The sequence below is a fragment of the Numida meleagris genome, chromosome 6, assembly GCF_002078875.1.
Source record: "Numida meleagris isolate 19003 breed g44 Domestic line chromosome 6, NumMel1.0, whole genome shotgun sequence".
Taxonomy (NCBI): domain Eukaryota; kingdom Metazoa; phylum Chordata; class Aves; order Galliformes; family Numididae; genus Numida; species Numida meleagris.
Window position 1 is genome coordinate 1,804,519 of NC_034414.1, and position 19,415 is coordinate 1,823,933.

General features: G+C 53.8%; 1 protein-coding gene across 2 annotated transcripts in view; it reads left to right on the forward strand.

Annotated features, from left to right (window-relative positions):
• NUP160 (nucleoporin 160) overlaps positions 1-19,304 on the forward strand; it is a 19,967-nt gene extending 663 nt beyond the window's left edge. Inside the window, exons 2-35 of one of the 2 annotated variants that reach the window (XM_021402626.1) lie at positions 162-372; positions 667-889; positions 1,097-1,175; positions 1,838-1,952; positions 2,416-2,574; positions 3,490-3,567; positions 3,754-3,851; positions 4,501-4,585; positions 5,047-5,115; positions 5,205-5,288; positions 5,652-5,822; positions 5,930-6,029; positions 7,295-7,460; positions 8,008-8,123; positions 8,225-8,385; positions 9,333-9,466; positions 9,781-9,851; positions 11,174-11,333; positions 11,919-11,988; positions 13,682-13,780; positions 14,042-14,161; positions 14,870-14,965; positions 15,064-15,158; positions 15,853-15,949; positions 16,036-16,141; positions 16,225-16,385; positions 16,866-16,926; positions 17,552-17,662; positions 17,787-17,910; positions 17,985-18,086; positions 18,326-18,467; positions 18,588-18,713; positions 18,816-18,920; positions 19,006-19,304. In XM_021402626.1, coding sequence (XP_021258301.1) covers positions 162-372; positions 667-889; positions 1,097-1,175; positions 1,838-1,952; positions 2,416-2,574; positions 3,490-3,567; positions 3,754-3,851; positions 4,501-4,585; positions 5,047-5,115; positions 5,205-5,288; positions 5,652-5,822; positions 5,930-6,029; positions 7,295-7,460; positions 8,008-8,123; positions 8,225-8,385; positions 9,333-9,466; positions 9,781-9,851; positions 11,174-11,333; positions 11,919-11,988; positions 13,682-13,780; positions 14,042-14,161; positions 14,870-14,965; positions 15,064-15,158; positions 15,853-15,949; positions 16,036-16,141; positions 16,225-16,385; positions 16,866-16,926; positions 17,552-17,662; positions 17,787-17,910; positions 17,985-18,086; positions 18,326-18,467; positions 18,588-18,713; positions 18,816-18,920; positions 19,006-19,092 — 3,982 coding nt within the window. In that variant the 3' untranslated portion in view covers positions 19,093-19,304. Of the gene's footprint in view, positions 1-161; positions 373-666; positions 890-1,096; positions 1,176-1,837; positions 1,953-2,415; positions 2,575-3,489; positions 3,568-3,753; positions 3,852-4,500; positions 4,586-5,046; positions 5,116-5,204; positions 5,289-5,651; positions 5,823-5,929; positions 6,030-7,294; positions 7,461-8,007; positions 8,124-8,224; positions 8,386-9,332; positions 9,467-9,780; positions 9,852-11,173; positions 11,334-11,918; positions 11,989-13,681; positions 13,781-14,041; positions 14,162-14,869; positions 14,966-15,063; positions 15,159-15,852; positions 15,950-16,035; positions 16,142-16,224; positions 16,386-16,642; positions 16,927-17,551; positions 17,663-17,786; positions 17,911-17,984; positions 18,087-18,325; positions 18,468-18,587; positions 18,714-18,815; positions 18,921-19,005 lie in introns of those variants that run through there. The other variant, XM_021402627.1, reaches the window with a different exon arrangement.

A 19,415-nucleotide genomic window follows, 5' to 3' on the forward strand; every position in this document is an offset into this window, starting at 1 on the left:
GTGGGTTTGGGGCGGGCAGAGATGACAGGAATGGACTTGAGAGCAGAACGGACTTTGGAGCGGACAGGGATGGCTTTGCCTGCCCCCAGCCCCTCCTTTTGGTCCCTGCTTGCCCCCAGTTTGTTGTCCCCTGTGTCCCACGCCTCCCTTTTTCCGCTCAGGACAACGTCAGGGGACACCCTCGAGCTGGTAGAGGAATCGCTGGACACCGAGCTGCTGAACAATGCCGTGCGCTTACGCATCCAGGGCTGCCCGCTGCTGCCGGGTGGTGTGCACCTGTGCGAGGTGCAGAACCATCTCGTGCTGCTGCTGGTCACTGTGCAGAGCGTGCACCGCGTCCTGCTGCCGCACCCAGCCTATGCCTACCGCGGGGTGAGTGACAAAGAGGGGTTTGTGAGGGGCAAAAGGTCCATCCTTGTGGTCACTTGCTCCTCTGGGGACATCACCGCATGTGAGGTGGGAGATAACTCTGTTGGAAAAGGACATCTTAAAATCTACATCTGCTCTTGGAGAGCAACAGTCATGGGTTGCAAAAGTGGCTGGCGTGGTGAGAGTTCTTACTGAAAAACCCTTTTCATCACACGGCAGTGTTGCTCCGTAGGTGGTGGGTTCTTTCCTCCATGGCTTGTGTGTGTGCTTGAGGCTTGTTCTCTTTCCCCCTTCCAGGATCTGATAACGGAGAGCCAGATGCAGTCTGTATTTACAGACATTGGCAAAATCAACTTCAGAGATCCATCCAGCTACTACCTGATTCCCAGCGTGCCGGGCTTGGCATCCAACTCAGTGGCCTCGGCGGCCTGGCTGAGCAGTGAGGGGGAGGCCCTTTTTGCTCTGCCCTCTGCAGCAGGAGGCATCTTTGTTATTAAGCTGCCTCCTCACGATGTACCTGGTAAGGCTGCGTCCTTGCACCTGCTTCTGTGCAGCACGGTATCCCCTCTTCCAGCTCCAGACCTTGATGGGTTTGGGATTTGTCATGCACATCTTACAGCCTTGCTGCACACGCAGCATCTCCTTTCCGTCAGCCTCTCTGCTTGCAGCAGATGTTTAGTCATCGAGCACTCAGCGTGTTTTTCCTCTGTTGCTTTTATTTTGCAAGGAGTCGCTTCGGTTGTGGAATTGAAACAGAGCTCGGTGGTGCAGCGCTTCCTCACCGGCTGGATGCCAACGGCCATCAGGTTGGTGTCTGGGGACAAACACGTGCAGCTCGTTTTGTTCTGTGATTCCCTCGCGCGGAAAGAGGCGGTGTTTCTAGTTGAAGTCCAACACGGGCGAATCAGCATCTGCAAACGTGGTCTGAAAAGTTGAACTAGGTCACAGGCCCCGTCGCAGTGAGGCTCGAGGGCTGGATTAGCTCATCTTAATGGGGTCCTGCTGATTCCGTGCGTCGGTGTCCGTGAGTGCGTTACGTCGAGTAATTGGCCTCCGAGGATTTGCCCAGGATGTGGCTCGCAGCCAGGGCAGATTAAGGATTACAACAGTTGTATGTTCTTGTCCTTGTTCCAAAATGTCAGGCTTCTCCCTGACCAGCAGAGGTTATGTGTGGATGACACAGGCGGAGGCAGCTTGTTTGGGGTCTGTAGTCTTACGGCTCTCTAAGCACATGATCGAATCCAAATCCCTGTTAAACCCTTCCTGGGAAACGTGAGCAAGCCCACAGCACCCTGAGTCAGTTTGATCACCAGGGGTGCGTTGCTTGGGGCTGGGTGCGTCCCTTCTCCCACCTCAGTCCTTCATCTCTGTTTGTGGGCAAAATATCATGATAGAAGTCCACTGTCTTGGAGTTGTGTGCCAACCTTGGCTTCCTTTTAACCCATTCCAATAACACGTGTGCTTTCAGAGGCGACGGTGGCCCATCGGACGTGCCCATCAGCCTCGCAGTTCACTGCCTGGACCACGATGCCTTTCTCTTTGCGCTCTGCCAGGACCACAAGCTTAGGATGTGGTCCTACAAGGTGAGGTGTGGATGCAGGTGTAGTTTTAACAGGTGGCATTGGCTTATTTCCAAACTAACTCAGGAAAGCAAACGGAAGCACCCCAGCAGATGAGGCAGCGCTCAGAATGGGTGTTGTGCTGCGTGTGTGGTAACGTAACGTGACTCCTTGTCAACAAGAAGCTCACGAAGGCTTCTGTTTGCTGCGTGCCATTTGCTCCAGAGCTAATCAACCAGCACAAGCGCTTTCACGGCTCGGCTGTGCTGGAATGCATGTGTGCTACTGGAGGGAGGGGAAGCTTTGTGTGCTGGTTGAGTGAGCACAGATGAGCCGGGGGAGCTAAACTGCAACTAGAATGCTTCCAGTGGATGCTTTGCCGGCGTCCTGGAGGGAAGGATTTGGCCACGCTGCTCCTCGGGAAGAACTGAAGGCGGCTTTGCAGTCGTGTTGATTTCTCACGCTGCTTTTCCCGTGTTTCCTGCAGGATCAGATGTGCCTGATGGTTGCAGACCTCCTGGAGTTCATGCCGGTCAGCAGGGACCTGCGGCTCGCAGCTGGCACCGGTCACCGCCTGCGCCTGGCCTTCTCCCAGTCCCTGGGGCTCTACCTCGGCGTGTACATGCATGCACCCAAGCGAGGGCAGGTAGGCAACAGCAGGGCTGCCTTGCTATAAGCACATCTTTCTTGGCCCGTGCACAAAATACATCGTTCCTCCTTGGAGCTGAGTATGCGTAAGGCAAAACGTCAAGTTTCTTGTCTGCCCTTACGGAGAGAGAAAGCAGCACTCTGAGGAGATGACACTGTAGGATGTGTGTCCTTGCCTTGGGAGGAGAGTTTCCTGTGTGATTAAGCCAAGTGCTGCTCCACTCATTCACCTTCTGTTCTGGTAGCACGCATGTGCCATGGGAAAGGTCTGAAAGGAGCCATAAACGTGGAAGCACTGAGAGTGTGTTTATGCTGGGCTCCTGGGAACGTGCAGACGCATCGCAGCGCGCTGCCAAATGTTAGCTTCTGCAGAACTCCCGTGTCGTGTGGTCAATAATACATTCAGCAGGAGCGGGCTGGAGGCACAGGACAGCCTCATCTCTTGCACAGCCTCTCCTTTTAGTTCTCCAGGGGATTCAAGCTCTGAGTAGAAGTGCACGCTGTGGCTTCTGCTGTCCCTTCAGTGCTCGCTCGTGTAAGAGCATGCAGAGCTTTGTGGGCTGTAGCTTGCCTGACGATTCCAGTCCCTTCCATCTCTGCTTGCCTGTATCATGTTGTCGCTAGCAGGAACCAGCAGCGTTGCTGTTTTTCTGGTTCAGTCTTTGAAAAGACTGCTAGAAACCCTTCAAGTCCAGGCAGGGATCAGGCTGTCCTGCCGACAAGGCTGGCTGGAGTCTAGAATGCTGGCTTGGTCTGCTCTGTGCTGAGCCGGCAGCACTCGGCACGCTCTGGCCCTTGGCCAGGCAGCTGCCACACCAGGGGCATGCGGGTGGTGGCAAGGAGAGGTGAGCTTCCCTGCAAAACTCGGGTTAGTGTTCCTCTCTAGCAAACGACTTACAGGATGTGTTGGTAGTTCTGTGTCTTCCAGCTGGTGAGCACCGAGAGCAACCGCTACAGCCTTGACCACGTATCCTCGCTGTTCTCCTCCCAGGTGAGTGCCAGGGCAGGCCTTTCCAAAGTAAGAAGGGAGTGCTTCCCTGCTGGATTTAGCTGTTGGTCAAGAATTCTCTCCAGAATGTGGTTCAGTGGCACGAGGGAGAATTTAGCTGTTTTGAACCGCACAAGTCTCTGCTGCGCTCGTGTTTCTGATCAAGTCCATTTGTGCCCTTCTTCCTAGGAGACTCTCATTGACTTTGCCTTAACCTCAGCTGAGATCTGGGCACTGTGGCATAATGAAGAGAACCAAACCATCGTGAAATACATCAACTTTGAGCAGTGAGTTTCTCCCCTGAGTTACTGGTGGGGGTGGGAAATGTCAGTGCAGCTCTGGCTGCTGCTCTGCTCATTGAGAGCTCTTACCTAGCACCTCTTGCTATCACAGTGTTCGTGTCATGTGCACAGCTGTGTCTTCCTGCAGTGCAGATCACATGGATTTTTTTTTTGTTCTGCTGTATAATAATGCTACAGCTCAGCTGCAGGAATGTGAGAAATGTAAGAAGCCAGGCAGCAGGCTTGCTGTGAGGGAGGGCTGCACTTCACCAACAGTTCCTCCAAAGCAGAACTGCTGCTCTTTTCCAAGGATGATCATGTTTTGAGATGAGCAGTGACATGAAAGCGTTGCCTTTACTTCTGTAAAGCCAAGGGAGTCCTTTTGGCATGTAACCAGGAGGGGAGTTAAATAGTGGATAAAAAATGCTGAGCGTTCAGGTTAGCTCGGGGTTGGGGATAGCGCTGCCAAGCTCTGCTGGCTCAGTCTGTTGTTTGTCACCAGTCAAAGCCCTGTCACCAAACCTCAGGGGCCATGGTGGCTGTCAGTCTGAGGGCTGGTGCGAGTGACAGGTTGGGTTCAGGTGACAGCTCCTGGGAGTGCTTTGCTGGGAGCGTTGCAATGCAAAACTGATTGTGGTTTATTTAATTGTCCCAGAAACGTGGCGGGACAGTGGAACCAGGTCTTCATGCAGCCACTGCCTGAAGAGGAGGTGACAGTTCGACATGACCAGGACCCCAGGGTGAGCTGACTAGCAAAGCAACAAGAGCTAATGAAGCTTTTCTGCCCCGAAAGAAAACGTTAAGGCTGTCAAAGTGTACCATGTATCTTGTAACACTTCTTAGAATGACTCCAAATTAAAGGAGATGAGCCTTAGGCTCTTATCGCAGCATTAAAGCACTAAGCCTAGTTACAAAGCCTGAGCTTGAGGGAAGGGGAGAATTTCAAGTCAGTCCAGAGCAAGCCTTGAGAGAAGCTGTGTGAACAAACAAGGTCTGGAGTGTGTAGGGAGCCATGTTCAGCTGCAGGGGGTGGGGAGGAGGAGAGGCTGGAGCAGAGCGTGTGTGTAAAGTGAAGCTGGAAGGAAATACAGATCAAGGGGGGTGAGTTTGAGAACAGGAGCTAGTAGCAGCAGCAGTACTTCAAATGTTGTCCTCCCAGTGCAGGTTGTTTCTGTAAATTGCCATCTTGTTCTCTTCCCAGGAAACCTACTTGGAGTACCTCTTCATGCCTGGCCGCTTCACAAATGCAGCTATCCAGAAGGCTTTGCAGGTTAGCGAGAGAGCATTTGGTGCTGCCTCTGCTCAGCTTCTTCCTCGCTGTGGTGGTTGAAAGTGAAGGCTTGCTGTGTTGCTTTTCAGATCTTTTCTCAAGGAACTGAGAGGCACATGGACCTGACGTGGGATGAGTTAAAAAAAGAGGTTACCTTAGCCGTGGAAAACGAGGTAGGATTTCTTTTTCCCTGTGGTGTGTTGTTGTGTCCCTTTTACGTAGTGTTGTGGTGGCTCAGGGAAGGTGGTTACATGCAGCGTGACCCTGAGCCGTGTTCTATGCTTTGTCTCTCTAGAGGAGTTAGATAAGCTGTGTTTTTCATCCCCTGTTATTTTATTGAGTCTTGTGGGGGGGGGAAAAGCAAACAACCAACCGATTTTGCCTGGAAGGTGGTAGGGAAGGGAACTGCAAGTGGTCTTCATAAATCATTTGCTGCATAATGGTGTGATGCTGATCAGCAGGGACAAAATAGCGGTCCAGATGCTGGTTTTCCGTTCCCTTCCTATCCCCATCTGAAGCTGTTTTGGTCCCACTAGTTCCAGGGCAGCGTGACAGAATACGAATGCTCCCCGGAGGAGTTCTGGCAGCTGCAGGTGGAGTTCTGGTCCAAGTTCTGTGCCTGCTGCCTTCAGTACCAGGAAGCGCTCTCGCGGCCCCTGGCCCTGCTCTTGAACCCCTACACCAACATGGTGTGCCTGCTGAAGAAGGTGAGGCTGAGCGGCAGTGCTCGGGGTGCTGTGGCAGTGGTCCGTGCCCTTTTGAGTGAGGAGTGATTCAAGGAACTCCAAGAATTGCTTTCACCTTGCCCTTCTAGGGCTCCGTGTCCTTCCTGGTGCCCTGCTCCTTGGTGGACCATCTCTATCTCCTCTCTAATGAGCATCTGCTGACTGAGGACGATGCTGCCATCTTCGACGGTAAGTGAGGAGACGCGGGGCTCTTCCATTATTGGAGCAGACATCTGCCCCAGTCTGGGGCTCAGAAGCTCGTGGTTCTGTGCCCTGCTCTGTTTAATCAGTCTCTAACAGCTACCAGGTGCAATTCTATCAGAAATACTTCATAATTTCATATCGTACCAGCCGGTGACCCCGTACATAGGGGCCTTAGGGGTGATGCCCTGGTGTGACCCCCTTTTAGCTCCATCCTAGCTTTGCAGTTCTCCCCAAGAGCTGTAGGACCTGCTTGCTCGTTGCAAGCCATTCTGTTTCTTAAAACTCCCCAATCTCTGTGCTGTGCTGGTAGAGTAAACTCCTTGGGGGGGGGGGGGGAAATAAAGAAGATGAGAAAGAAACCTGCAGTTCTCTAAGCACTCTGGCATCTGAGACTGTTAGCTTAGTTTGTAGTAGAATATTTTCATGTAGGCTACGGAGAGGGTCTGGGCAGCTTGTCTCCAGGAAGTAAATAGTAGAGAGAGCAAAACTTGTCATTAATATCGTCACCACAGTGCCCTCTATGCTTTGCTGGTGATGGAACAAGAAGGCAGCAGTGGAAAATGTTAGTAAAGTTCTGCTTTTGTGCTTGGGTGATTTTTTTGGGGGTTATTTTTAATCGTCCTGCTCTTGGTTGAGCTATTTCTGGCTCTTGATGGAAGGGAAGTTGGAGGCCTGGGCTGGTTTGGAGAGGCTGACATGGCCTGCTCTGGTTCAGACTTCTTGACAAAAGCGCCTTGATCTTTAACAAATACATACACAAGGGACTGTGTTGAGGAGCAGGGATTTACTCTGTAAGCCCTTGGCCCTTAGGTCAATTTTCAGATCATTACTAAGAATGTGAAAAACTTCTTGGTTGCAAGAGAGAGGGCTGCAAATGGGGAACTGCTGCAGCAGGAGTGGCAGCTCCTTGGCAGCTCAGCTATACGAACCCTCTGCTTTGGGTTTCTTTGCTCTTTGCTAAGTGTTTCCTTTAACCTGTAGCTGGAGAAAATTCTTTAGAGGGAATTTGATGGCTTAATGCCTGCTTTTTGTATTCTTTTTTTCAAATAAAATCCAAATCTTTCCTTTGTCAACTTCCAAGTTTTTATTTGGCCTCGTTAGCAAGGCAGGGTCAGTTTGACACGCAGGACTGAGACCAATCTGCTGCTAGTGCTTTGCTGCTGATGATCTGGACTAATCGGTTTTGAACGGTCCTCCCACCTTCTTGTCAAAATCCCTTGTAAATATACAGTTAGATTCTTTCATTGCAGATTTGGAGATGTCTCGTGATGTTGTCTGTCTTGTCCAGTGCCTTCGACTGATCGGAGAATCAATTTCCATGGAAATAGCCTTCATTATGGAAATGGCTTGCTCCCGCCTCCAGCCTCCAGAAAAGGCTGCAGAGCAGATCCTGGAGGACTTGATAGCTAATGACACGTAAGGAGAGGCATCCCTGCAGGCAGGGATGACTGAGCAAGGGTTGCCCGGAGCAATCCTCTCTCACTGGGGATGCGTGGGCTCTCCCTGTGCTGCCAAAGGGAGATGGTGGGCATGGGTGTCGGTCCCGTTAGCAGGCATTTCCACCCCGGATCCCTTTGCTGTTGCTTTGGGCTCTCCTGAACAGAAATCTATGCGATTCAGAGACGAGGCAGGGTGGAAGAAGAGCAAGTTCTCATTAGCTGATTGTGCAGGCACACTTATTAGAGGTCAGAGCCACGGTCAAGCCGTGTGGTTACACGCTGACCTCCTCCAGTCACTCCCTGTGGAATGCCAGCTATCTGACTGCTATTTCCTAGTGCCCTGGGGAAGCAGAATAAATAGCCCAGTCCCTGCAGGCGCTGTAATAAAACTATGAGCCAGAAGAGGATTCCCTTCAAGAACGTCCAAGCTGATGGGATGCTTTCCCTTCCAGAGAGGATCGGTAAGGGTGAAGAGGGAGCCCACTTCAGTATCAACCTCATCTTTCCTTTTCTTCTTTAAACAGGGAAAATGTGATGGAGGATATACACAGCAAACTGCAGGAGATCAGAAACCCAATCCATGCCATCGGAGTGCTCATCCGGGAAATGGACTACGAGACTGACACCGACATGGAAAGAGGTGAAAGCTCCACAGCAGCGCTTGGGGATGGGCAAGCGGCCTCTCAGCCAGCGTTCCTGTCGGGCTGATTCCTCCCCTTATCTCCCTGATTTTTCTTTCAGCTCACCCTCTCAATATGCGCATGAACCTCACCCAGCTCTACGGCAGCAGTACGGCCGTCAGCGTGGTGTGCTGGGGGGTGTGTAAGATTGCCACGATCCGTTTCCAGATCTGTCGGGACCTGCTGATCCTCCAGCAGCTCTTGCTGCGGCTGGGCGATCCCGTGAGTACAGCCCTTCCAGCTCCCGAGCACACCCTTTCAACTTTGGGATCTGGCTTGCCTGGTGCCAGACTGCAAAGCTGAGTCTCTTCCCACAAAACGCTGGCGACTGTTTGAACTAGCCTGAGGCTTGGGCGGGCCCTGTTCTTTCCTCCTGTGTCTTTTGTCATCCGAAGCAAATTCCCTGTTTCCATGTTGCGCATCCAGGAAGCAAAACTCCCTGAGGGAGGAGGGCACCGTTTCCAGCCCCCCCATGTAAACCGGGGCTGCCTGAGCACGCACAGCTCTCCCATCCAGTCCCCGTCCCTCCCACAGCGCGGCACAGCTGACAATCGCAGCCTTGTTATCCAGCAACGCAGCACACAGCTCTCCTGCCTCACAGCAGCAGCATTTACCCAGAGGCCGTGGTTTTGCTTTCCGTGCGAGGCTGTTCCAGCCAGTGCCAGCAGCTGCCACGATGGCAGCTGTGTTTATAGGGTAACCCAGGCAGGGTTGATTCTGCTGGCTGGGGGGGCTGAGCGAGCGATGGTGCTGGCCATTGGAGGGGAGCAAGCCCCCAGGGCCAAGGGAGCATTTGTTTAGACCGGTGTTATTTACTCGGAGATGCTGCTGCAGTCTTTCAGTGAAAAGAAATCCCCTTCTTCCTGGATAAGCTTGTCCTGGTGGCATTTAAAGCACGCTGCAAGGTGCCTTTCTGGAGCCAGGCACGTGGCGTGGTCAGGAGCTGCTGCTGGAGCAGAAGGGATGCAGCCCCTGGAGGCGGCCGCAGCAAAGCTGTGATCTCACTCCCTGTTTCATTGCAGCAGTGCCAAGCACCTTGCTCCACACGTCACTCCGCTTGTCCAATTTTCCTCACGGCATCTGGGGCCACCAGAATCCTTACCTCACCCCTTGGCACCGAGGGGCACGGGTTGCTGCTCAGCCTCTCAGCCCCTGTGCTTTGTTTGCAGATGGTTCTGGGAGGGGGACAGCTGTTCCAGTCTCAGCAGGACCTGCTGCACCGCACCTCCCCTCTGCTGCTCTCCTACTACTTGATCAGGTGGGCCAGCCAGTGCCTGGCGTCGGACATCCCCATCGACACGCTGTGAGTCCCCGCCTTGCCCTTCCTCTCTTTGATTGGAGGCTGCTGCAAAATCGACCTGAAATGCCCTTTCCAGCAGCACACGGCGGCGGTTGCTGTGGGAGTATCGCTCTCGGAGTTAGTTTGTGCTAGGGTGGTTTTTATCTGCTGTGTTTTGAGCTGACTCCTTGCCTTGTGCTCATTCTGCCCTGTGAGGTCTCGCTGTTCTGTGCACTGTTGCCTTTTTCAGCAGTAGGAGTGATGGGAGTTGAACAATGAGTGCAATTAAAGCAGGAGGCGTTCTGTTGTCTCTCCTCTCACGGCTTTCTCTTCCCTAGGGAATCGAATCTGCAGCATCTCTCTGTGTTGGAGTTAGCAGACACTACTGTTCTGACACCTCACAAGCTAGGTAAGATGTTTACAGTTTGCCAGCTCTCTGTTTCTTGTTAAATAGAATTCTTAAACTGGGTTTTTCAGCCACCTGAGGGAAATGCTTGAGGCAGAGAGCCAGCAGGTTGCGTGTTTGAGCAGCCCATGCTGTCCACTGAAGACAACAAAGTATCTTGCAACACTGGAGTGAGCGTGGCCAGCCATATTAGGCCTGTCCTGCTCGCTGGCCCTTATCAAGCAGCTCAGGGAAGGGAGAGAATGTGGAAGACGCTTCCCCAAAATGTGCTTGTGCTTCCAAGAATTGGCATTTCAGGTGATTCAGATGTGAGTGCTGCTCACAGCCAGTAGCTTAAGTGGGGAAGCTGATAACCTGCTCGCATTCTACGTCTTGCTACAAACCCCAGACGAAGTCACTGTGCTTTCAGCTACCGGCTTCGGGGAAGAATCATAACGGGGGAGAACAAAAAGCAACTTAATTAGAGGGAATAGGTGCCTCGAAATGTTTTCAGAGAGAGGTGATGAGCAGGATAGGGAGGAGAACGCGCTGCAAGAGCCTGTGACTAATTTGTGTGGTGCTGCAAGGCTGCGAAAAACAAGTGAGGAGGCAGCGAGCTGCAGGGAGTTTAGGAGGAGTTGTCTCCATTTGCTGACAGCCCTGCAGGGTTTGTGTTCTCTGGAACCGGGCTGCAATCTTCGGCCTTCGAACTCCCCTTCGGTGTCTCAGTTTGGGAGCAGTTGCCTTTGACGTAAATGTCAGCGGCTGAAAGCGAAATTGAAAACATCCTTTGTGTGCTCGCCAGTGCTGTGGGTTATTGCTTGGCCTGCTCATGAGGAAAGTCCTGTTTGGCCACTGTGCCTCAGGAAAAATATGTGAGACGTGGGGAAGATGGAAAGGAGGTGGCAGCTCGGGAAGAGGCGTTGAGAACAGTTAGCTAATGAGAGATCGTGCCGCTTCGGGGACTGGAATGAGGAGGGAGGCATTTGGAGTGAGGCAGATAGCAAGATCAGCACTCCCTCAGCCCTGCCCTGCAGAACACCGGGGAAAGCCACGGATGGATTGCAAACTGGGGGGGAGAGCACAGCCCTTTATTTGTGCTGTCATTGAGCTGCAGTTAATAAACGCTGCAGCACGTGGCTCTTTGATCTCCTGCTGCTCCCTCTGAACCAGAAGCTGAGAGAAATCCTGTACCCACAAGTCTGAGCACCAAACATCCTTGCTGTTTTGCTCTTGGCTTAACCTGTGGTACTTGGGCTGATGGGCCCAGCATAGTAGCTCGGTGTAGAAACCTGGGACGTCGGCTGCGGGCCCTGTTCTCCATGCTTCCTTCCCTTTTATTTCAGTATCCAGCCCTCAGACAATCGTGGAGCTCTTCTTTCGGGAGGTGGCCAGGAAGCACATCGTCTCCCGGCTCTTCCTACAGTCGAGCACCTCGTTGGTGGAAACAAGTTTGAACTGGCCCCATCTCATTACCGCGATCGTGGCTGACTTTCTGCCCCTCCTGTATCCTTGGCTGCGAGCTGTGCTTTCTCTTGGGGGCTGTAACAAGATTGGGGGGGGGGGGGGGGTTGGTTCCGAACCAAACCAAACTGCACCGAGGCCACGTGTCGTGGCCCTGTCCTGAGGCTGTCCCAGGGGAGCAGCTGGGACCCGTGTGTTGGCCGTCTCGTTCCAAAAGCTTCCTGCAGCCAAATTTCCAAGTCGAGTCTCCTGAACGAGTGGCTGTTGTAAGCGTGAATGGGATTTGTGGGTATTGTAAGATTTCGTGGAATCCATTCCATTGAGGTACGCGGTGAAGGATTTGAGTTTTTGACTTTAAGCCCCTGAGCTCTGTCTGGCAGGTTTACTTGGCAAGGTGCGATGCTGGGAGATTTGGAAGGGTAACGAGATCTGGGCAGTTGTGGATTACATGTGCTAATAGTTTTGTTCTAATATGGATCAATCTTATTACAGAATAATGATTTGTAGAAAGAGTGGCTTAATCTTCTCTCCTTTCCCCCTACAAACTGAACAAGAGCAGCACTTGCAGAGTTTCAGCCCAATGCTCTCAGCTCTCCGGACCGGACCTGTTCCTTAATTCCTACTCAGATGGCCCAGCAATCCTGGGTTCCTCTTCCCAGAGTGCCTGATAGGGAGCTGCCAGTACACCCAGCTGCAGGTGAGTGCCTTTTTCTGATGTGCCCTGCTCAAGGAGGAGCACAGCCTTGAGAGCAGGATGCCGTGGGCAGGTCGTGGTGTGGAGCTTGTTTGGCTGTCACAGCAAGCCCCTAACCTCATTGGCTGTTAGCTGCCCACAAGCAGCTGTGGTTCTGTGGCAAGCACCCTGCCTGCCCGATGAAGGATGCAGCAGAAATGCATTCTCAGGAAGCCTCACTCATTTCTTCAACGTCCTTGCTGGTGGAAAGCAGTGTGAGAAACATCCATCTGCCTTCCCGTCGCCAACCGTGCTCTCCCATGTCCCGTTAGCATTCTTTTTTTTTCTTGGGCTGTCTCCACAGCTGTGGTTCAGGGATGATTTCTCGTGCTGTCCCCTCTTGTGTTCTGTAGGGTTTTGGTGGTTGCAGCTGCGTGTGCTCTGCTGCAGAGCGTGATTTCTTGTCTGCAGTGCCGTGTGATGCTCCTCATTCCCCTACTGACAGCACTCCTTGAGGCATTCAGGACTAGGCAGGCTGCTGTTAATGAGACGTTTTCTCCTGTGTTTAGCAGAACTCTTATTCTCTCAGTCCCCTCTACCCGGGGGCTGAATTGCTTTCCCTTGTGCTCATCGTGCTGCTAAGAAGAATGTCAAATCCGCAGCGCTTTTGAGCCAGGAAATGCCAGGGAGGTTCAGGCAGCATCGCTCTGCCCCTGCCATATGTGCACGTGTGGTGTGAGCACGCTTTGAATTTCCTCACGTTGCTTTCTCCTCGCTCGTGTCCTGCCTCGAGGAGATAGCAGAGACTTGCACTCTGCAGGAGCGGGCGCTTCTCCTCCTCGCTGCCTTCTGTCAGGCTCGCTGATCCCAGCCAGTCACGTCAACTTGGATTAAGTGCCCTGACCTCGGAGAGCTGACAGCAGCTTTGACTGTGAGCGTGCACGCGGTGACCCACATAGAGGTGGAGATGCAGGAAGCGCCCTGCGAGTGCCAGGCGGGCACGGAGAAGGTCTAGTGACCAAAGTGCTGCCCTGGAACAGGGGCCTAAGCTCTCCTTGGCGCTTATCTTGTGCGACACACTGTGGAGCAAGCCTGGGGTGGCATTTATCTGTTGTAGGTGGCTAATCTGAGCAGGGAATCCAGGCTCAGAGGATGTGTTATTACATGACCCTTCACAGAGCTGTGCTTGCAGAGATTGGGGTGGGACAGCGAAACCTGGGCTTTGCTGCCAGCTCCTGGCTCCCCTGTGCCTTTCCCTGCCACATCCCAACAGGCTTAGCACTGCTCTGCTTCTCTGAGGGTAAAGAAGAACCAGTGCTCTCCCAGCTACTGAGCCTTTGTCATGTCTTCTAGCTCCCTCCTGATAGATTATGACATTTTTCAGTCTTTATATTGACGAAGCAGGGCCAGGGTGAGTTGTATTGCCCTGTGCTGTGGCTTTTAGCTGCGGTGTGTGCTTGGTGCCCTCTACCTGGTGCCTGGCAGCTTGTAATCCATGCTCAGGCTGCACTGCCTCTCCTGCCCTACTCTTACAGCAAGTTGGTAGCAGGCATTCTGCATGTTTCTGTGGGATGCTGGGTGCTGTTTGATGTGTTTCTTACAGATACTGGAGATATCTCAAGTAAGCCCTAGGGAAAGTCTCTGCCTCTGCGCACCAGGTTGGGAAACGAACCTGCCAAAGGTGGTGACCAAAGCTTCTGTTCTTCCTTTCCTGTAGGAATACATTCGCCTGCTGCAGCCATGGTGCCACGTGAACATGGGCTCCTGCTGCTTCATGATGGGCAGGTGCTACCTCGTCATGGGTGAGGGCCACAAGGTAAGGCACTGTGGCTGTATTTGCAGCTAGGGCCTTGTTTCTGCTGTGTAGCTCGAGGAACATCAACCTGAGCTCTGCCTCTGGGCAGGGAGTGGGATCTGGGGGACAGTGGGACCTGCTGTCAGGGCAGTTCTTGTTGCAGCCTGGGGCCAGCAGGACCCGTAGGCTGAAGCTGGAATGGGCAGCGCTGTCCTCTCCAGAACAGCAGGCTGGGGCAGTCCCCAAAGGCATACACGCAGCTGCTCTTTGCTCTGCTTCCAGGCTTTGGACTGCTTCTGCCAAGCTGCCTCCGAGGTGGGGAAAGAGGAGTTCTTGGACAGGCTGATCCAGCCTGAGGAGGGCGAGATGGTCTCCACCCCGCGCCTGCAGTACTACAGCAAGGTACTGTGCAGAGCTGCTGCGTGCCAGCTCTGCTTGAGGAGGGGCTCACAGGTTTTGGGGAGGTGACCTCGACCTTGGGAAGCATACTTAGTTGGGAAACATCAGCTTAGTTATGGGAATGATGATCAGGAGATGGGCTACGCTGCAAAAGCTAGGTGCTTTCCACCTCCTGGTTTCCTAACAGCAGGGGGCTGTGAGATCCAGCTGCTGGAAGGAGGGGCCAGGCATGTCCGGGCTAGGAGTCAGATGCTGCTTTAAGGGAAGATCATTAAGCTTTGAAGCAACTTAAAATTAATGCCTTTAAATGGAGATAGGATCTTCTCACATAACACCAAAGTTCAGGCCGGCTGCAGGCTTGGACCCAGGCTCCTTGTAAGGGATTCTCTGCTGTTACAGCCCAGGAAGCACAGGGATTGTCTGCTGCCTCCAGAGAGCAAACTTTTCTCTCTATCAAGCTGTGTCTTTGCTCGGGGACAGCGTCGTTCACCTCTGTGTGACAGGGGCTTCCTGTAGCCATGAAGCGTTCAGGAAACTCACACTTCTGCAGAGGTTGTTCCTCTAGTAAGGCCTGGACCTGTTGTGCTGGATTTGGCTCACACCTCTGCAACTGAACAAAATGTTGCTTCTTGGTTTTTTTTTGGCTCTAGCCACTTAAATGCAGTGGCAGAGCATCTTGACCGCTCACGTGGCTAGAGTTGTCGCTTGCAGGTTCTACGCTTGTTGGACATGGTTGGCTTACCAGAGCTGGTCATCCAGCTGGCTTCCCTGGCCATCATGGAATCAGCAGATGACTGGAGAACCCAGGTACAGGTTCCTTCTGCACTGAGATGCTTCTTACCCAGGAGCTGTTTCGTAGTTGCCTAACTTGAAACGTGCTCTTCTGTGCTGTGTGGTGTTTTCAGGCTACGTTGAGGACTTGCATCTTCAAACACCACTTGGATTTAGGGCACAACAGTGATGCATACGTAGCCTTGACGCAAAACCCAGATCCAAGCAGGTAGGTGACAGCTTTGTCCCTTAAACGCTCACTTGTCTTGGAGGTCCTGCCTTACCCAGTTGTTGTGTTGAAGCAAAAGGAAGCTGGCACTTCAGGGTAGGATATGACTGCTGCACTGAGACGTTCTGTGTAAAGGTGCCTTTAAAGAGGCATACTTAATTTTTGTAAGAGCAGTTATAATCCACAACATCTCAGAAGTGGGACCTGAAAGAGAACACGGGACCTCATTTGGGGGAAAAACCAGAAACAAAATGGCTGAAGAATTGCGTGCAGCATTCCATTTGGGAAAGCTTCAGGAGTCTGGTCAGGAAAGAGACTGGGGATGGAATTTTGTCTTGAGTACCTCCTTCAAGTGAGCTGTGCGGAGGAAGCTCCTCAGCAGCAGGGGAGGGTGCAGTGGGCAGGAGCGGCCAGAAGCTGGAGTCGGGGTTTTCAGGGAAGTGGAGATGTGATTTCTTATGGAGGCTGCAGAAAGCTTCAGCAAACAGAGCTGAGGGAGGCAGGCTGCCCTCCTGAACAATGCAAGCAGTGCCGAGGGACGTTCTGCTCATCTTTGTTGCCAGCATGGGAGAAACCTGAAGGGACCTCTTGTTTGAAGCCAGTAAAACCTTTGGCTCCCGTCCCGAAGCAGCACGTTGGTGGCTCAAAGCCTGCGTCCCGTGGGTTAGTTCAGGGCTGTGCTTTCCCTCGGCAGGCAGCTGGATTGTCTGCGCCAGCTAGTGGTGGTTCTCTGCGAGCGCTCCCAGCTCCAGGACCTGGTGGAGTTCCCGTACGTGAATCTCCATAACGAGGTAATGAATGAACCTGCGCTGGGAGGAAGGGGCCGTGACTCTTTCCAAGAGGATTTTGGACCTCTTTGAGCCTCTTTGCGTCGCAGGTCGTGGGGATCATCGAGTCCCACGCTCGAGCAGTGGACCTGATGACCCACAATTACTACGAGCTGCTCTACGCTTTCCACATCTACCGCCACAACTACCGCAAGGGTGAGGCGCGGGGTGGAGCGGCCCCGTCCCCTTCGTCTTGCTCCATCAGCGTGGCTGATGGATCCGTCCCTTCCTCTCCTCAGCTGGCACGGTGATGTTCGAGTACGGCATGCGCCTGGGCCGCGAGGTGCGGACGCTCCGAGGGCTGCAGAAGCAGGGCAACTGTTTCCTCGCCGCCATCAACTGCTTGCGGCTGATCCGACCTGAGTACGCCTGGATAGTGCAGCCGGCTTCTGGAGCTGTGGTAGGGGAGCTGTCAGCTTGTCAGCAGCCCTCCGCCCTTAGCTGTTGGGATTGTCAGAGCTGTGCTTGGGGAGGTCGCTTCCGAAATCCTTCCCGGTGCAGCTCGGTGAGAAACGTGCCTGGGGTGGTGCAAAGAGTATTTGTAACCTCCTGCAAGTTCCACGATAAGGAAAGTAGCGCCCCTTGTTAAAGAGAAGTCGGCAAACGGCTGAAATTCCAGTCCAGGGGAGAATTACAGAAACATGGTTTGTATTTCAGATGTCTTTGTGGAGAGGAGGTGGCTGTAGCCTGATCAGCCAACGCTGTGCTGTGTTTGATAGCCAGAGATAAGGAAATGTAACCTGAACTGATAAGCAGTCACGTGGCTCTCCTGATTCAAATCAAGGCCCGAAAGGAGAGCTGAGGGCTGGAGCGTGTTGTGCTGATTTGTCCATCAGAAACCAGCTGGGCATCAACCTTTTTTCTACTTCTTTCCTGCAAGTACGAGCGGCCTGGAGCATCCCCAAAGAGAAGCCACGATGGGGAGTGCGCTACGGTTCCCAGTAAGTGCCTGGTGCTGGCTTTTTCCCATCTCCTGCCTTCCCACCACTTTCCCCCTTGCCTCGTGGGAGCTCGTCTCTGGCAGGTTTATAATTTGGGGGTTGTAAGCACCAGGTGCTTTTGCTTTCAGGGGAAAAAACTTGCAACAAAGCCTTTCTGAGGCAGTTCTAGTTGCTTCAAACTCTTGTTGCTCGTGCTCTTGGGAGCCCTGCTGGTGGAGCTCATCTCTGCTGGTGAGGTTTCTGCTCTGTGTCTGTTGAAGCATGGGGTGGGAGGGGGGTTAGGTTGGACTCATAATCCTCAGCGTTGCTCTAGGAAAGTTTCAGGTCAGGTATTTTCAAAGCAGTTATTTTGGAATGGACTCCTCTGTAGCACGTGCTAGGCAGGCCGAGCAGCAGCTGTTTCTAAACACAAGGTAACTCAGGAATTTGTGTCGCCGTCAGATGAGGAGTGGGAGGCTTGTGATGAGGAGATGCGTGCAGTTTAGGGCAGCAAAACCCAGTTCCCCCCACGCCCCTTGAGTATTTTCTGTGGCGTGAGTGCTCTGAGGATGGCAGATCGTGCCCGAGATTGTTTCTGTTGTTCTTTTTTTGAATGCCGAGATCCCTTTGCATCCATCTGTTACAGCAACGCGCCAAATCGAGATCCTGGAACTGGAGGATTTGGAAAGGGAGTGCGTGCTGGCCCGGATCCGTCTGACTCTGGTGCAGCACGACCTGTCTACAGCTGCGGTGGCAGGTGAGAGGGGTCCAGAGTAACCTCCTTGTGTCGCCCATGTGGTGCTGCTGTAGCTCTGCTGATGGAGCTGCTGAGCCCGGGGGCTGTGGCTGTGGAGGTGCTCACCCGGTTCTGCCTCCCACAGGCAATTCCACGCCTGAGGAGACAGTTGCCCTCCTGGTCCGGGCTGGGCTCTTCGACACCGCCATCACCCTGTGCCAAACATTCAAGCTGCCACTGACGCCCGTTTTTGAGGGGCTCACCTTCAAGTACGTGGCCAGCTCCAGCCTCAGGCACTGTGTCTCCAGAAGACAACGTGCCTGCACTGCTCCCTGTCTTTCAGGTGCATCAAGCTGCAGCTGGGAGGGGAGGCAGCGCAGGCAGAGGCTTGGGACTGGCTGGCAGCTAACCAGCTCTCGGCGCTGGTTACCACCAAGGAGTCCAGGTAGATCCTCAGCTATGGGGAAGGGGAGCGGAGGAGAGGCTTCTTTACCCCCAAAATCCAGAAACAAAAGTCTTGCAGAAGGCCAGAGGCTCTGAAAATCCTGCGTGGTGACTGCCTTGAGGGCCTGGGGTGGCTGTAGAACCACAGAGCAGCAGGACCAGTCCGTGGCATCGCCCTGTGGCCCTGCAGGCACTCTCAGAGGACGCCGGCAGGGTGCTGAGGGAAATATTGCCTTGCAGTGCCACAGACGAAGCCTGGCGCCTGCTCTCATCTTACTTAGAGCGCTACCCGTCCCAGAACAGCCTGTACCATCGCTGCGTCATCAACAAGCTCTTGGCACACGGGATCCCTCTGCCCAACTGGCTCATTAACAGCTACAAGGTGAGAACAGGCACAGCGTGGCCTCCTGTGCTTCTTTGCTACCTCCCAGCTCTGGGAGCGTGTCGGGTGGTGCTGTGTGCCTGTTCAGAGGCTCAGAGCGGGTGCTTGGGCTCCTGGCAGAAAGTGGATGCTGCCGAGCTGCTGCGTCTCTACCTGAACTACGATCTGCTGGAGGAGGCGGTGGATTTGGTCCTGGAGTACGTGGACGCTGTGCTGGGCAAAGGGCACCAGTATTTTGGAATCGAGGTGAGCTGAGCTGGACCCTGGCCATCTCCGCATGGCTCCGGGTAGGAGCGGGAGGAGGAAGGGTTAGGGTCAGCACGGCACAAAGCTGCTTCCTTCCTGCAGTTCCCGCTGTCGGCTACAGCCCCCATGGTGTGGTTGCCCTACACAGCCATTGACCAGCTGCTGCAGGCGCTGCGTGAGAGCTCTGCCAACCACAACAACGTCCTGGTAGGTGCTGCCCTGCGTGGGGCAGGCGGGAATAAACTGGGGGGGAGGCTCTCAAGGAGCTGCCCTCCTTCCCCCTGCCATCCAGCTCTACCAGAAGCTGCATGACAAGATGGAGGACTACCAGCAGAAGGTCAGCGTGGCCACGCGGGATCGCCTGTACCGCTGCAACTAGCGCTGTTGTCCCAGGGCAGCACCCTGGGCCGTGTGGGCAGCTGGCGGTGCTATTTTTACTCCTTTTACCCATTCCGGGGCCGTGCTGGGGCGTATCGTCATCCCCGTGCCGCCCCTCTCTCCCGCTCCGTACCGTCCGGGGAAGCTGGGCGCGTTTCTTTTATTTATTGTTGTCGTTTCGGATGAACTTTAATAAAAGCCAAGCGTTGTTAAGGGCGGTGTGAGGCACGCGTTCTTCCTCTGCTCCTTGCCGGGCCGCGGGGCTCGAACCTGCGGCGCTGGGTGCGAGGCCGGGGCGGAGCCGTGCGGGAGCCCCGCCCCCGG